The 15,793-nt window shown below is 38.5% G+C and overlaps 2 protein-coding genes across 14 annotated transcripts in view; one reads left to right on the forward strand and one right to left on the reverse strand.

The window, feature by feature from the left end:
• The window catches only part of RPAP2 (RNA polymerase II associated protein 2), an 88,241-nt gene extending 73,272 nt beyond the window's left edge, over positions 1 to 14,969 (reverse strand). For 4 of the 5 annotated variants that reach the window (XM_034931129.3, XM_003808425.5, XM_063606885.1 and 1 more), the window contains exons 1-6: positions 14,837 to 14,969; positions 13,744 to 13,789; positions 12,392 to 12,506; positions 9,917 to 10,015; positions 9,644 to 9,709; positions 6,713 to 6,801 (exon numbers count right to left, since the gene is read on the reverse strand). In XM_034931129.3, the coding sequence (XP_034787020.1) occupies positions 6,713 to 6,801; positions 9,644 to 9,709; positions 9,917 to 10,015; positions 12,392 to 12,506; positions 13,744 to 13,789; positions 14,837 to 14,909 (488 nt within the window). In that variant the 5' untranslated portion in view covers positions 14,910 to 14,969. Of the gene's footprint in view, positions 1 to 6,712; positions 6,802 to 9,643; positions 9,710 to 9,916; positions 10,016 to 12,391; positions 12,507 to 13,743; positions 13,790 to 14,836 lie in introns of those variants that run through there. The other variant, XM_034931143.3, reaches the window with a different exon arrangement.
• The window catches only part of GLMN (glomulin, FKBP associated protein), a 55,711-nt gene continuing 54,842 nt past the window's right edge, over positions 14,925 to 15,793 (forward strand). For 5 of the 9 annotated variants that reach the window (XM_055116050.2, XM_055116053.2, XM_063606876.1 and 2 more), the window contains exon 1: positions 14,925 to 15,058. Coding sequence is in view for 4 of the 9 variants with exons in the window: in XM_055116049.2 (XP_054972024.2) it covers positions 15,431 to 15,499 (69 nt within the window). In the remaining 5 variants the exon portion in view is untranslated. Of the gene's footprint in view, positions 15,500 to 15,793 lie in introns of all 9 variants that reach the window. The other 4 variants (XM_055116049.2, XM_008960502.6, XM_034931077.3 and 1 more) reach the window with 2 other exon arrangements.

Genomic DNA, 15,793 nt, shown 5'->3' on the forward strand with positions numbered 1-15,793 from the left:
AAACCAGCTACAACATTCCCTTAAGCCTAATCCAGAGCAAGGTTCTAACTCTCCTCAATTCTGTGAAGACTGAGAGAGGTGAGGAAGCTGCAGAAGAATAGGTAGAAGATAGCAAAGTTTGGTTCATGAGATTCAAGGAAAGAAGCCATCTCCACAACATAAAAGTGCAAGGTGAAGCCACAAATGCTGATGTAGAAGGTACAGCAAGTTATCCAACAGATCTAGCTAGGAGCACTGATTAAGATAGCTACACTAAACAAATTTTCAATGTAGACAAATCAGCCTTATATTGGAGGAAGATGCCAAATAGGGATTTCATAGCTATAGAGGAGAAGTAAATATGTGGCATCAAAGCTTCAAAGGACAGGATGACTCTCTTGTTAGGGGCTAACGTAGCTGGTAACTTTAAGTTGAAGCCAATGCTTATTTATTATTCTGAAAATCCTAGGGCCCCTAAGAATTATGCTAAATCTACTCTGCTTGTGTTCCATAAATGGAACAGCAAAGCCTAAACGACGGCACATCTGTTTACAGCATGGCTTACTGAATATTTTAAGCCAACTGTTGAAACCTACTGCTCAAAAAAAAAAAAAAAAGATTCCTTTCCAAATATTACTGATTATTAACAATGTACCTAGCCACCCAAGAACTCTGATGCAAATGTACAAGATTAGTGTTGTTTTCATGCCTGCTAACACAATATCCATTCTGCAGCCCATGGGTCAAGGAGTAATTTCAACTTTCAAGTCTTAAGACATACATTTCCTAAAGGTATAGTTGCCATAGAGTGATTCCTCTGATGGATTTGGGCAAAGTAAATAGAAATCCTTCACGAAAGGATTCACCATTCTAGATGTCATTAAGAACATTTGGGAGTGGGCGCAGTGGCTCATGCCTGTAATTCCAACACTTTGGGAAGCCAAGGTGCGTGGATTACTTGGGGCCAGGAGTTCGAGACCAGCCTGGCCAACATGGCAAAACCCCCATCTCTACTAAAAATACAAAAATAAGCCGGGTGTGGTGGCGCATGCCTGTGGTCCTAGCTACTTGGGAGGCTGAGGCATGAGAATCGCTTGAGCCTGGGAGGTAGAGGTTGCAGTGAGCTGAGATTTCGCCACTGAACTGGGGAGGCAGAGGTTGTAGTGAGCCAAGATCGCGCCACTGCACTCCAGCCTGGGTGACAGAGTGAGACTCTGTCTGAAAAAAAGAAAAAAGGAAAAAAAAAAAAAGAACATTTGGGATTCATGGGAGGAGGCCAAAATATCAACATTAACAAGTGCTTGGAAGAAGTTGATTGTAACCCTAATGGATGACTTTGAGGGGTTCAAGACTTCAGTAGAGGTAGTCACTATGGATATGGTGGAAATAGCAAGATAAGAATTAGAAGTGGAGCTTGAAGATGTGACTGAATTGCATCAATCTCATAATCCAACTTGAACGGATATACAGCTGCTTCTTATGGATAGGCAAAGAAACTGGTTTCTTGAGATGGAATCTACTCCTGATGAAGGTGCTGTCAACATCGTTGAAATGGTAACACAAGATTTAGAATATTCCATAAACTTAGCTGATAAGCAGCAATAAAGTTTGAGAGGACTGACTTCAATTTTTTTTTTTTTTTTTTTTTTTGAGACACGGTCTTGCTCTGTTGCCAAGGCTGGAGTGCAGTGGTGTGATCTAACTCACTGCAACCATGAACTCCTATGCTCAAGTGATCTTCTAGTCTCAGCATCCCAAGTAGCTACAAGGACTACAGTTGTGTGCCACCACACCCAGCTAATTTTTTATTTTTTAAATACTTTGTAGAGATGGGTCCCTCTATGTTGCCCAGGCTGGTCTCAAATGTCTTGCTTCAAGTGATCCTCCTGCCTTGCCCCGCAACAATGCTGGGATTACAGGCATAAGTCACTGCTCCTGGCCTGACTCCAATTTTGAAAGATGTTCTGCTGTGGGTAAAATGCTATCAAACAGCATCTAATGCTACAGAGAAATCTTTAGTGAAAGGAAGTCGATCAATGCAGCAAACCTGGGGTTGTCTTATTTCAACAAATTACCACAGCCATCCCAACCTATAGACACCACCACCCTGATCAGTTAGCAGCCATCCACATCAAAACAGGACCCTTCACCAGCAAAAAGATTAATACTTGCTGAAGGCTCAGATGATCAGTAGCATCTTTAAGCAATAAAATATTTTAAAATTAAGGTATGTACATTATTTTTTAAAGATATAACACTACTGCACATTTAAAAGACTACAGTATAGTGGAAACATAACTTTTGCATACACTAGGAAACAAAATCCACGATTGCTTTATTGCTTTAGTATAGTGGTGGTCTGGAACCAAACCTGCAATATCTCCAAGATATGCCTGTACTTACTGGCTTTCACAATAATGTAAGAAAGACCAAATTAGGTCAAATTCAATATTCTGTTTCCAAATGGTGTGTAAGGTCATGGCATCCTCAGTGATGCCAAGTTCAAATTGTTCAGGACATGCTCTAAAACATGCCTGGTTTTTCTTCATAATTTAAAAGCTTTGATCTACATTTTATCAGCCTTCACTTTTACAGACTAAAGAGATCAAATTATTAAAGTCAGTAACTTTATTCAAAATTCTTGAGACAGACCTTTCTACAAGGTAGTATAAGTTTCTCTAGTCTTAAGCAGATAATTTTAATTTTCATCATTTTAATAAATATTTCCTTATGTAGAAAACTTTCTCTATAGTAGCAATGACTAATGACACAATTGGCTTAGAACTGTAAATCATTAGAACCAAAGGGAACTCGGAAGTTGAATGCAACTTTTTCCTTTTACAAATGAGGAAACTGAGACTTAGTGTTGAGAAGCAGGTTTCCTACAGTAAAACAACCAAAAACGTGAGCTAAATCCAACAAAACAGTGCTCTTCAAACTGCAGATTAGGACCAATCAATTAAGTAGGTTGCTGCCAGCATTTTAAAAAAGCAACAGAGTAGAAAATATCAGAGGCATTTCATGTAGTAAGAATAATATTGTTTCACAGAAGTTTTACTTTAGTTTTAGTTATATGCATATATGAGATAATGTAAAATGCACTTATTATAGTGGTCGAAAGTTTGGAAGTCATTTCAATAAGATATCTAATCTTTTGGGTGGATTTAACAATTTATTCTTAGTCTCGTTCTGTTGCCCAGGCTGGAGTGCAATGGTGTGATCTCGGCTCACTGCAACCTCTGCCTCCCAGGTTCAAGCAGTTCTTCTTACTTAGCCTCCCAAGTAGCTGGGGCTACAGGCATGTTCCAGCACTCCTGGCTAATTTTTATATTTTTAGTAGAGATAGGGTTTTGTCATGTTGGCCAGGCTGATCTTGAACTCCTGACCTCAGGTGATCCACCAGTCTCGGCCTCCCAAATGCTGGGATTACGGGTGTGAGTCACCACACCTGGCCATAAAAATTTATTATTATTTTAAAATTATGATTATTAAAATTACTATTATGATGCAATTTATTCTTTATCATGACTTATTGTAAGCTAATAAAAATATCTCTGCATTAAATACTACATGCCACCATTTAAAAGAAGCAATTTTTTCCTCCCTAAAGGAAGACTGACTCAGGATATTGTATCCCATGCCATATGTAAACAGACATTCTTTAAAATATCACATTTCTGTAGAGCTTAAATGTGCAATAGCTAGACAAGCTTTTAAAAATACCAAATTCTAGAATTCTGATCCTTGGCACAGGTAAAAAGATGTCTGAAAAAACAGTGACCTCTAGTGGATTCATTAAATAGCATGGACATAATCCCTGCCCCTAAGAATTTGGAAATTAAGGTAACACAAATGCATCCAGATATAAAAGATACTGATATGGTTATACACTGACAAGTGTTATATATAATTAAGGGCTACAGTTATGCTATACAATGAGGCAGATGCATATATATAGATTATCCACTGTTTCCTTCTAATCAAGTGGAATATAATAAATAGAATCCTGGTCTCATACGGATCACTAGTTTAAGAAATACACTTAATGAAGGGGTTGGATTAAATCTCTCTAAGGACCCTTTTAGCTCTTTTAATTATGATTCTTCTTTAATTCATTTTGTACACCAATATCAGAATAAATTCTGCTCAAAAACATTTGATGGCTCCCCAGTACTTGAGGGTTTACCACACTCAGCCTGGCCCTTTGTTATTTAGCTATTGTTATCTTCTCGTTTCCCAAATTTCAAGTGGGCCAATGTTCAATATCCCAACCCATTCCCACAAGTTTATTTTCTCACTTTTGCTCACAGTTTCTCATTATGCAATGTCCTAACCTTGCTAATTTATAGGATAGGTCCCCATTAAAGTCAACACAAACTTGTTTAATTCATGTTCTGGCATCCAGTGATTGTTAAATTCACAGGTTGGGTTTTATACTTGTATATGTGTATGTGTATGTGTATGTGTGTAGCCTGCCAGGTACTAAGCACTTACTGCACAATTTAAATGTAAATTAAGTTGATTCATTTAGATTAGAGAAACAAAGTCCATTTTTTTTTTTTTTTTTGAGATGGAGTCTTGCTCTGTCACCAGGCTGGAGTGCAGTGGCACGATCTCAGCTCACTGCAACCTCCGCCTCCCAGGTTCAAGCAATTCTCCTACCTCAGCCTCCTGAGTAGCTGAGACTACAGGCACGTGTCACCACGTCCAGCTAATTTTTGTATTTTTAGTAGAGACAGGGTTTCACCATGTTGGCCAGGATGGTCTCGATCTCTTGACCTTGTGATCTGCCACCCTCGGCCTCCCAAAGTGCTGGGATTACAGGTGTAAGCCACCACGCCCGGCACAAAGGACATTTTCATCTTTCTTTTTTAATGAGGTAGTGAAGGGTATATAGCTAAGGTAGAATTTCAAGAACTGCAAATATAAAGTAAAAGGGCTTCAAGTTTTGGGAAACAGTGAGCATTCTGAATAGAGGATGGTAAGATTTTAGGAAAAGATTACAGGAAGACCTGTTTTACTTCATTTTATTTATTTATTTAATTTTTGAGACAGAGTGTCACTCTGTGGCCCAGGCTAGAGTTCAGCAGCACGATCTTGGCTCACTGCAACCTCTGCCTCCCAGGTTCAAGTGATTCTCCTGCCTCAGCCTCCTGAGTAGCTGGGATTACAGGTGCCCGCCACCATACCCAATTAATTTTTGTATTTTTCGTAGAGACAGGGTATCACCATATTGGCTAAGCTGGTCTCAAATTCCTAAACTCAAGTGATCCACCCACCTTGGCTTCTCAAAGTGTTGGGATTATAGGCATGAGCCACTACACCAGGCTGGAAGATTTGTTTTAAATTAGCTAAAGGAAGGACCAATACCTATGCTTGAAGAAAACAGAGATGGCAGGAAAGGTAGTTTGGTAAATGGTTTTGAAGCAGTTGAGGTAGATATGAGGATGGCACAAAGGGTTAAATTTAAGATGTAGAGAAAATATCTTTGGAAGCAAAGTTAAGGATAACTTGAGGAAACACTGGTTTCAGTGGGGAATAAAACATGTTGCTCTCAGAGGACTGGGGAAGTAGTGGGCAGCTCTAGTGACAGAAATATTAAGAAAGGAGAAAAAGGATAAGTAAAAAAGTACTCTTAGCTTCCCAGTCATGTCGAACAATGCCAGAGTCTTTTATTTTCCCAACAAGAAAGCTGGCAGACTGGTGGTGAAATGATGAACAATTTAGTCTTAATTATGTTTAACTCAATTATCAAGGGCCACACAGTGTTAAGTTTTCCATATCCTAAACCACACAGGATTGGATCGGCAGGCAGAGGTGTCTGCCATCACAGGTGCTGTTGTCAGCATAATTGATGTTATTTGAATTGAGAGTGGTGTTACATCGCCTTACGCATCAGAAAAGACTTCAAGGTTTGCTTTTTTTTTTTTTGAGCCAGAGCTTTTTAGCTAACCTGCATCTCATTATGTTTAGGTCATTAGTTTATTTAGCATAGGTCCTACCTTACCACAAGTAACACTGCCTTGTGTTGCTATAATACACTCTTTCAAACATGAATTTATTTTGGGCATTATCTCATTAAGCATTTCATTGGAATTTCTAGGCAATACAGTTTAATTACCATAAGGATAACTTGTTACCTTTATATTATCATGCCATTTCACCCTCAATAATAAAATTTTCTTGACTTTAGCATCTAGTAAAACATTGCCAGTATTTAAATCATTTCCCAAGAGGCTAAACTCCAGCATTGCCCATAAACTCTTTTTACAAAAAAAAAATTACTTTTTAATTGTCTGTCTTTAAATTGATAAAATAGTGTACTGATTTTTATAAAGATTAAATGAACCTGAACTTTCTAACCTTTCTCATAGCAGAGTTCACCTGGATCCTAAGACCCAGTAACTTCTGAAAAAATTTAACATTCTTCCTCCAGGATTATTATATTAACAGGATTCACAGACATAACTAGCATCACAGGACACTGGAGTTAAAGTTCTGATTTTGCAATTAAAGCTAAAACAACAAACAAATAACATTTGTATGTATGCATTTTCTGATTTTAAGTGTAAAATCCTTAATAGCTATGCTTAAAATATAACCATTTCCCCATTAAGTATATAAAATGGTAACTTTTTACAGAAAACTAGACTTACTCTCAGCTAATCTCAAAAAGCAGAAACAAATTATTAGAATATATGAACAAATGTATATACACAATGACTTAAATTACCTCTCTTCTTCTCGAACCCATACTGGAGTTTTGGGAATTTGTGCTTCAAAAAACTTAGATGCTTGATAACAAAAATTGCTGCAAAAAGACTGAAAAGAACATTATAAATCTAGTTTTTTTCCTTATCATGAAACATTACCTACATACAGTTGAGAGTATAAAACATAAATGTATCGTTCAAAGAATAAAATGGAAACCTACAGATCTACCACCCAAGGTAAGAAATAAGATACTGAACCTTTGAAGGCCTCTATGTGCCCCTTCCCAACTGCATCACCCTCCACATTCCCCAGAAGTAACCACTACCATAAATTTGGTGTTAATCATTCCCTCATTTCCCTTCAGTTTTAGCACCTGTGTACATATCCCTATTAAAAAATATTCAGTTTTGCCTATTTTTAAACATTTTTTTGAATGGAATAATATTGTTATACATTCTTATCTTACTTCATTCACTTATTAAATTTTATTTTTTTTAGGGACAGGGTCTCACTCACTGTAGCCTCAAACTCCTGGGCTCAAGCAATCCTCTGGTTTCAGCCTCCTGAGTAGCTTGGACTACAGGCGTGCCACCACACCTGGCTATTTTATTTTTTTGTAGAGATGGGGTCTCTATTTGTTGCCCAGGCTGGTCTCTATCTTCTCTCCCTGGCATCCCAAAGTGCTGGAATTATAGGTGTGAGCCACCGTACCTAGCCACTTCTTTTGTTTAAAATTATGTTTTTAAGATTCATTCAAGTAGTTGTAGCTTATTAATTTTCACTGTGTACTACATTCCATTGTTAGAGTATTACACTTTACCATTTATAGACAATTGAGTTGTTTCTAATTTTTTTGCTATCACTACAATGTTACTATAAACTTTTTTTTACAATTAAAAAATGTTTACAATTGTGGTAAAATATACATAATCTAAAATTTATCATCATAAGCATTTTTAAGTATATAGCACAGTGGCATTAAGTACCTTCACACTGTTGTGCAACTATTACCACCATTCATCTTTAGAACTCTTTTTATCTTACAAAACTGAAACCCTATACACTAACTTCCCATTCCCACCTCTCTTAATGATCATTCTACTTTCTGTCTCTGTTAATTTGACTTCTCTAGGTACCTCATATAAGTGAAAGCATACAGTATTTGTCCTTTTGTGCTGGCTTATTTCACTTAGCATATTATCTTCAAGGTTCATCCACCTTGTAGCATGTGTCAGAATTTCCTTCCTTTTTTTAAGGCTAATATTCCATTGTGTGTATATACCACATTGTTTATCCAGCTATAAACATTTTTATACATACATGCTGATGTACATGTGTAAGAATTTTTTTAGGGTTTATACCAAGGAATAGAAAGGCTTAATTATAGAGAATGTGCAAAGACTTCACCAGACAAATGCCAAGCCATTTCTCAAAAAGGCTGTACCAATTTTCATTCCCACTAGTTGCAAAAAGATTTCCTAATATTGGCAATTTTGTGGGCTGTGAAAACATAACTCAGTGTGTTTTTATTTGCTATTTCTCTGATTACTGATAATATTTAGCATCTTTTCATATGTTTATTAGCCATTCAAGTTCCTTGTGTAAATTTTTCTATTAGTTTGTCTTTTTCTTATAGATCATATATTCTAGATATGATTCTATGGTCAGTTAACATTCTGCTTTGTGGCTTCTCTTTTCATTTTTTTTTTGAAACTTCTGATGAACAAAAGTTTTACATTTTAATATAGAAATGTTTATCAGTTTCTCCTCTTTGGCCTATAATTTTCCATCTTATTTTATGAAGTCTCTCTACCCCAAGTTTATATCTTCCCATATTGTCTTTTTTTTTTTTTTTTTTTTGAGACGGAGCCTCACTCTGTTGCCCCAGTTGGAATGCAGTGGTGCGATCTCGGCTCACTGCAAGCTCCGCCTCCCGGGTTCACGCCATTCTCCTGCCTCAGCCTCCCGAGTAGCTGGGACTACAGGCGCCCGCCATCACGTCCGGCTAATTTTTTTGTATTTTTAGTAGAGATGGGATTTCACTGTGTTAGCCAGGATGGTCTCGATTTCCTGACCTCGTGATCCACCCGCCTCGGCCTCCCAAAGTGCTGGGATTACAGGCTTGAGCCAGGGCGCCCGGTCTATTGTCTTTTTTTTGAAGACAGTGTCTTGCTCTGTTGCCCAGGCTGAAGTGCAGTGGCATGATCTCGGCTCACTGTAACCTCTGCCTCCCAGGTTCATGCGATGCATGTGCCTCAGCTTTCTGAGTAGCTGGGACTACAGGTGCGTACCACCACATTTGGCTGATTTTTGTACTTTTTGTAGAGACAGGGTTTCGCCATTGCCCAGGCTGGCCTCCAACTCCTTGAGCTCAGGTAATCCGCCCCCCTTGGCCTCCCAAAGTGCTAGGATTACAGGTGTGAGCCACCACGCCCAGCATCTCCCATAGTGTCTTCTACCTTTTACATTTATGTCTTTAATCTACCTAAAATTGATCTATGTATATAGACTGAGATAGGCATCAATTTTAATTTTTTCCATTTGCATAACTAATTGTGCCAGTATAATTTATTGAAAAATCCATCCTTTCTCTACTGATCTACAATACTCCCGCTGTCATATATCAAGTGTCTACATATATGGTTAGTCTGCTGCTGACTCTCTATTCTGTTCCATGATTTATTTGCCTAGATTTGTGCCAATATGTACTTTTAACTTTTAAATGTTCAAGTCTTAATTGAAGCTTAAGCAAAAAAATTTTTAATACCTTGATTGAAATATTTACAAATAAAGTCAAACTTTTAACATCACTATTTTCTAACCAGTAAGATTTTAAAGTTTCTTTTAGAATCCTATTTAATATCATTAAAAATTAACTGCCATGCCTTGTTAGGATAGTGGTTAGTAAAGAAAAAAAATTAATTGCCACAATGAAAGCCTTTAAACTCACCTTTCTTTCAGTAATATCATAGACTTTATTGGTTTTGGTAGAAATTTTATATTTCTGTTTTGGTACCTAAAGAAAAGAAAGTACAGCTTACAAAAGAATCCAAATAATAAACATGAACGTTATGTTACAAGATTAAGTAATCTACATATCATATCATTGGCCAATCCATGCCTTTAGTTCATGACCTTAGGTTTTATTTCTTATTCTTACAACAAAGTATTTTGCTAAATGAAGATAATAAAAGCCTATATTTTTAAAAAATGAGTTACTTACAATTCCCAGCTTCTTCTGACATAAAGGATAACCACAGAGTTTGACAATAGAACGTTCATCCACGACATCACTGTAGTGAGCAGGTGTAATGAACCTCCCCTAAAATGAAATGAGAGGGTTATTTCCTCCTAGTTTAATAGAAAAGTTCATTTATCAGCTCTCTAAGCCTCATCAATCTTATGTGAAACACAGGGATAGCAATAGTACCTTCCTCATAAGTTAGAGGTTAGAATTAGAGGAGAAAATAAAGCAAAATCACTTAGAGAAGTGCTCAACATATAGTGAGCATTCAAAAAAAAGTTATTATTAAAAAAATTTCTGCCACAGTAGTCTCTGCATCTTTGTAGATTATATAGTTAAATGAAATAATTCTGAGGCATGAGGAAGAAGTGATGCTATAGCTATACACAAGCTAAATGACAACAGTATCTTTTATTTTTGAAAAAGTATTATTTAAAAAATTAACTAAATCACAAAGTAATAAAATATAATTTTACCTATTTTTTAAAGCATAATCTTTAAAAACAAAGTATTTCAAAAGTGTCATTGTTACTGCAGAACACAGTTTGTGCAAAATTTTCCTACTTCTGAAAAATCTGTAGAGTGGTGAGGTGATGGTTATAAGCTAACATCAAATATTTTCCTTTGACATCTTCATGATCAAATAATTTTGATTCTTGTTCATAACTTTGAGATCTTTTAACAAGTTTTTCTGTTTTCACAGAGACTGAAATACTTTTTATTGAGAGTGATGTAAGTTTTATGTTTCAAATGAAGCATATTTGCCTTTGTCTTTTCTGGTGTCATCAAATATGCAGATTCTGATGCAGTTACCAGTGTCAATAAAAATATGAATTGTCATGTTCATATTCCTGTTTAGAAAAAGATCTATCAACTACACTAAGAAGTGTTTTCGTAATAGAAGCTTTGAGTTTTAATTTGCCCTCTTCAGGATTACAAAAATATAAAAGAAATTTCCATTCAAAATTTTAATGTAGTAAAGCTGTTTCAAAATTTTTTTATTCTCAAATTTTTATTTAGACAGTGTCTCGCTGTGTTGTCCAGACTGGTCTCAAATTCCTGGGCTCAAGCGATCCTACCGCCTTGGCTTCCCAAAGTGCTGGGATTACAAGTATGAGCCATCGTGCCTGGCCAAAAAAAAATTAATGCGGGCCGAGAGCAGTGGCTCATACCTGTAATCCCAGCACTTTGGGACGCCGACGCGGGCGGATCACTAGGTTAGGCAATCGAGACCATCCTGGCTAACACAGTGAAATCCCATCTCTACTAAAAATACAAAAAAATTAGCCGGGCGTAATGGCGGGCGCCTGTAGTCCCAGCTACTTGGGAGGCTGAGGCAGGAGAATGGCGTGAACCCGGGAGGCGGAGCTTGCAGTGAGCAGAGATCCCGCCACTGCACTCCAGGCTGGGCGACAGAGTGAGGCTCCGTCTCAAAAAAAAAAAAAAAAAAAAAAAAAATTTAATGCGGAATTTAATTCTCCCGTTTTATGTTAAGTCATAAATGAGCTGTATTTCAGGTTTTTGAAATATGAAAATTGATGAAATTACATTGACAAAAATAATATTCTTCTGTTACTTAAAATAACACAACACAGAATATAGAAAACTGGAATTGCAATCAGAACAAATTGAAGAAAATCAAGTGATATTAGCAGCCTGGTTAAAAGAACTATGACTAAGGGTAAAATATATTTGCTTTTTCCTTTTTTTTTTTCTCCCCCATCCTCATTTTTCTTTTTTCCCATTTATTATTTATATACTTATTTTGAGACAGAGTCTCACTCTTGTTGCCCAGACTGGAGTGCAGTGGTGTGATCTCAGCTCACTGCAACGTCTGCCTCCTGAGTTCAAGTGATTCTCATGCCTCAGCCTCCTGAGCAGCTGGGATTACAGGCATGAGCCACACCTGGCTAATTTTGTATTTTTAGTAGAAACGAAGTTTCACCATGTTGGCCAGGCTGGTCTCGAACTCCTGACCTCAAGTGATCCGCCTGCCTTAGCCTCCCAAAGTGCCGGGATTACAGGCATGAGCCATTGTGCCTGGCTTCTTTTGCTTTTTAATTGACAATAATAATTGTATATATTTGTGGGGTAGTATGTGATGTTTTAACACATGTATACATTGAGCAAATCAGGCTAATTAACATATCTATCACCTCACATATTTATCATTTCTTTGTGGTGAGAACATTTGAAATCCACTCTTATTAATTTTGAAATATACATTACCTGTCATCACCTTGTTATGTACTTTTCATTAGTGCATTTTAAAGTTATTATACAAGGAATGCATGATAGTTGTTTATTTTAAAATGCATGAATTATATGGATTGTTATCTGCATCTAATGACTCAGAACAAATTCAAAGATTCTAATAATGCAAAGAAGTTTCATGCTGCACAGATTTAAAGATGTTATACTACAAAACTAATAATTTGTCAACTTAACACATACACACTCCATTAGGAACTCTTCTGTAATATTCTCCTCTAAAAGCTGTTCAACAATATGTAGAGCTTTTCTCTCAAATTCAATCTTCTTTCTCACAGCTGCTTCTAGTTCAGCTTTCCTAAAATTTGAAAGAGAAACTTAATCTACTTAAAAGCTTCATGTCCAACATTCCATGTTTTAAAATACAATACTAACCTAACTCACTATTTTGCCACTTAAATTTAAATATATTTAAAAATTTTTTTTGAATAAAAATATTTATTTCTTTTTAATTGTAGAGACAAGGTCTCACTATGTTGCTCAGACTGGTCTCGAGCTCCTGGCCTCAAGCAACACTCCCACCTCAGCCTCCCAAAGTGCTGGGATCACCGGCATAAGCCACCACATCTGGCCAAATTTCTGTTTTCTAATGCTGTTACTTTTGATCCAATACTTTTCAAAAAGGAAACAAGCTACTTTTTGCACTGCACATACATAAGTCTTTATATACTCTTTGTATGGTTAATGTCTACTTAGCACGCAGGTCTCAGCATAAGGCTTTCGCTGAAAACTCACAGCCAACCTCCCTGCCACCCACCTCCAACTAAATTAGACTTCGTTATTCCTTGTCGTAACATCACAGTCTTTTCCTTCATAGTGCTTATCACAATTTGTAATTATGTATTTGTTTATGTTAATTAACTAATTAATTTATTATTATTTATTCCTCTGTTCCACTAGGCAATAACTGTGTCTATTCTGTTCACCATATCTTCAGAGCCTAACACAGGTCCGGCATATCTTATACTCAGTAAATAATTTTTGAAAGAATGAGTAAATTAAGACCAAAGCCAATATAAGATTAGTGAGTCTTCACAAAATGAAAATCATAGCTACATATGCTTTTAATCCCCTTCACATTCTACTCCTCTTCTAGAAACTCTGTGTGATATGTGGTAATATCTTGCCTTTTTAGAACCAGAACTAGTACAAGACAGCTTTTTAATGAAAATCTGGACTTGATGTAACAAAGAACAGAAAAGGTTTCTTGGAGTGACAGCGAAACTTGGAGAGTGAGTCTCTGGCATATAAAGCAATAAAAGGAGAGTGTACCTGAAGCGGTGAAAAACAAACACCTTCTACAGACACTCATTCCTTCACTAGCAGTCTGAGTGCTTAGTTTGGTTTTCTTAAAGCCTGGAGTAGAGGAATGTAACAGTCTATGTGAGAATTTATAGGCCTTCCCAGATCTTTCCCTTCCCTCTCATGATAATTTTCTCTTAAAAAAAAAAGGTAACCATTATTGTTTTAAAATTGGTACAAGTAATACAAGATAAGTAGATATGCCAATGTAGTTGTCCGTGTAGCTGTCATACCTTTTAGAAGCATCTTCTTGTTTCAAAGTACTTGTCTGTTTAGTACCTACAATAAAAATACAGTCATGTGCTACATAATGACATTTCCGTAAACGACGGACAGCATACAGACAGCGGTCTCATAAGATTAAAATACTGTATTTTTACTGTACCTTTTCTATGTTTAGATATACAGTTGCCTACAGTACTTAGTACAGTAACATGCTGTGCATGTTTGTAGCCTGGGAGCAATAGGCTGTACCATATAGCCTAGTGTGTAAGTAGGCTATACCATCTAGGTTTGTGTAAGTGCACTCTATGATGGTCACACAAGGATGAAATCGCCTAACAACGCATTTCTCAAAATGCATCCCCGCAGTTAAGCTACACACGGTGGCAGTAGGTCAGGTCTACACAAACACATTAGGTACAAGATAGATTCCTACACAAATAACAAACTGTAGACCACCTTTTCTTCTTTTCCACATATTTTATGTCCAATCATGTGTAAATCAAAATGAAATAGGAAGGGAAAGCAATTTGTTTTTGCAAATTGATTACTGTCTAATTTTTCTTGGTTAAAATGTATCTCTTTGGGGATTGAATTTTCTTCTGTATCATAGTTGCTTAATTAACCACTCCTGAAAATCTGAGATCTGGGTACTTTTAGGGGAAACCTCTCTCCGTCTGCCAAACGTCCTCTCTGGGGGAAGAGGGGAGTCCGGCACCTTAAAGAACTGGGCACCCAAGCAATCTGGAAAGGAGGACCGGTCCTAGGTTCAAGGCCAGCTGCCAACGCTGCCCTAGTCACTTGCCCCGAAACCCGGGGACCCCAGGCCTGGGTTCCCGGCGCCTCCACTGTCCTTTCTCTCAGAGGCTGGGGCCACAGTCCGCGTGAGGGAAATCTTGGAACACTGGCGTAAAGGGGTGAGGGGCGGCCAGGAAATCTTTCCCAGTAGGTGCGGACGGCGGTGGGAAGCTTTCGGCCTTCTCTACCTGGGAGAACCCCTCCCCTGAAGCAGCCTTTCAGGAGCGCCCGCGCGCTGCGGTCTAGAACTCGAGATCGGGGCCCAGCTTTCAGGGTCCCAAAGTGGGAAGAGATCCTTGCTCCTACCTGCGGCTTTTCGAGAGCAGCGGGGAGCCCCGGCCTTGAGGCCGGCAGAAGACGGCCCAGCGCAGTCCGCCATGGGGGAGAGTAGTCTGCCGGACGGGGACAAGCTCCGGCGTCTCGCCCCGAGGCCCCGCCTCCCTACGCGTAGCGCGGGGCGGGGCCAGAAGAGCGGGCTAAGACGCCGGAGGAGGTGGCGGCGGCTGGGAGAGGCGAGGGATCTGGCCGGTAAGTGGAGTCGTGGAGAGGTTCAGGGTGGCCAGGGCTCGCGGTTGGCCGTGAGCCGCGGCGGACTTGGTGCTGCGGGCCGACTAGGCCACGCGAGGTGGTGGAGCCTGCCTACCTAGGCGAGCAGGAATAATCGGAAGACATGGCTTCCTCTGATGCCGCCCGCACGCGCGCTGGGGTATTACTCGCCTTCCAGCGCGCTGCCCTGAGGACCGGGCTGACCCGCGCCCCTACTGAGGGCTTGGGGCCGAGCCTTGCCGCCGGGAGAAGTGATGGTCTCCTCCTGAAGGCCGCCGTTGTCTTGTCTCCGTGTGATACAGTGATTTCACTGGCTGGATTGATCACTTTGGGGACTGCAACTCCTAGAGAGAAATGGAATGGAGGGCATCTGAATCTTCACCCCCTATAGATAAGCTTGTGTTGCACCCCAATTTTTGTGAGGTGAGACATTAAAAATGAAAAATCCCCTGATGATTAGAATTTTGATTTCAGGTCCACCTTTTGGAAATTTTTTTTTCAGAAAAGAAGTGCTTTGCTTTTTAAAAGCCCATTAGTTCGTATATGCCTCGCCTCTTGGGAGTGCTCGAGAGGTTTTTTTTGTTTTTTTTTCCTTCAAAGTAGCTTTCAAAACTATGCTCCTAGAAAACTTAAAACATGCAATAAGGGCTTCTAAAAAAACACTTTATTTTCTTAGGCAAACATACTAAGATTCAGTAATAACATTTCAACTTTAAA

The sequence above is a fragment of the Pan paniscus genome, chromosome 1 (assembly GCF_029289425.2).
Source record: "Pan paniscus chromosome 1, NHGRI_mPanPan1-v2.0_pri, whole genome shotgun sequence".
In the NCBI taxonomy this organism is placed as follows: Eukaryota; Metazoa; Chordata; class Mammalia; order Primates; family Hominidae; genus Pan; species Pan paniscus.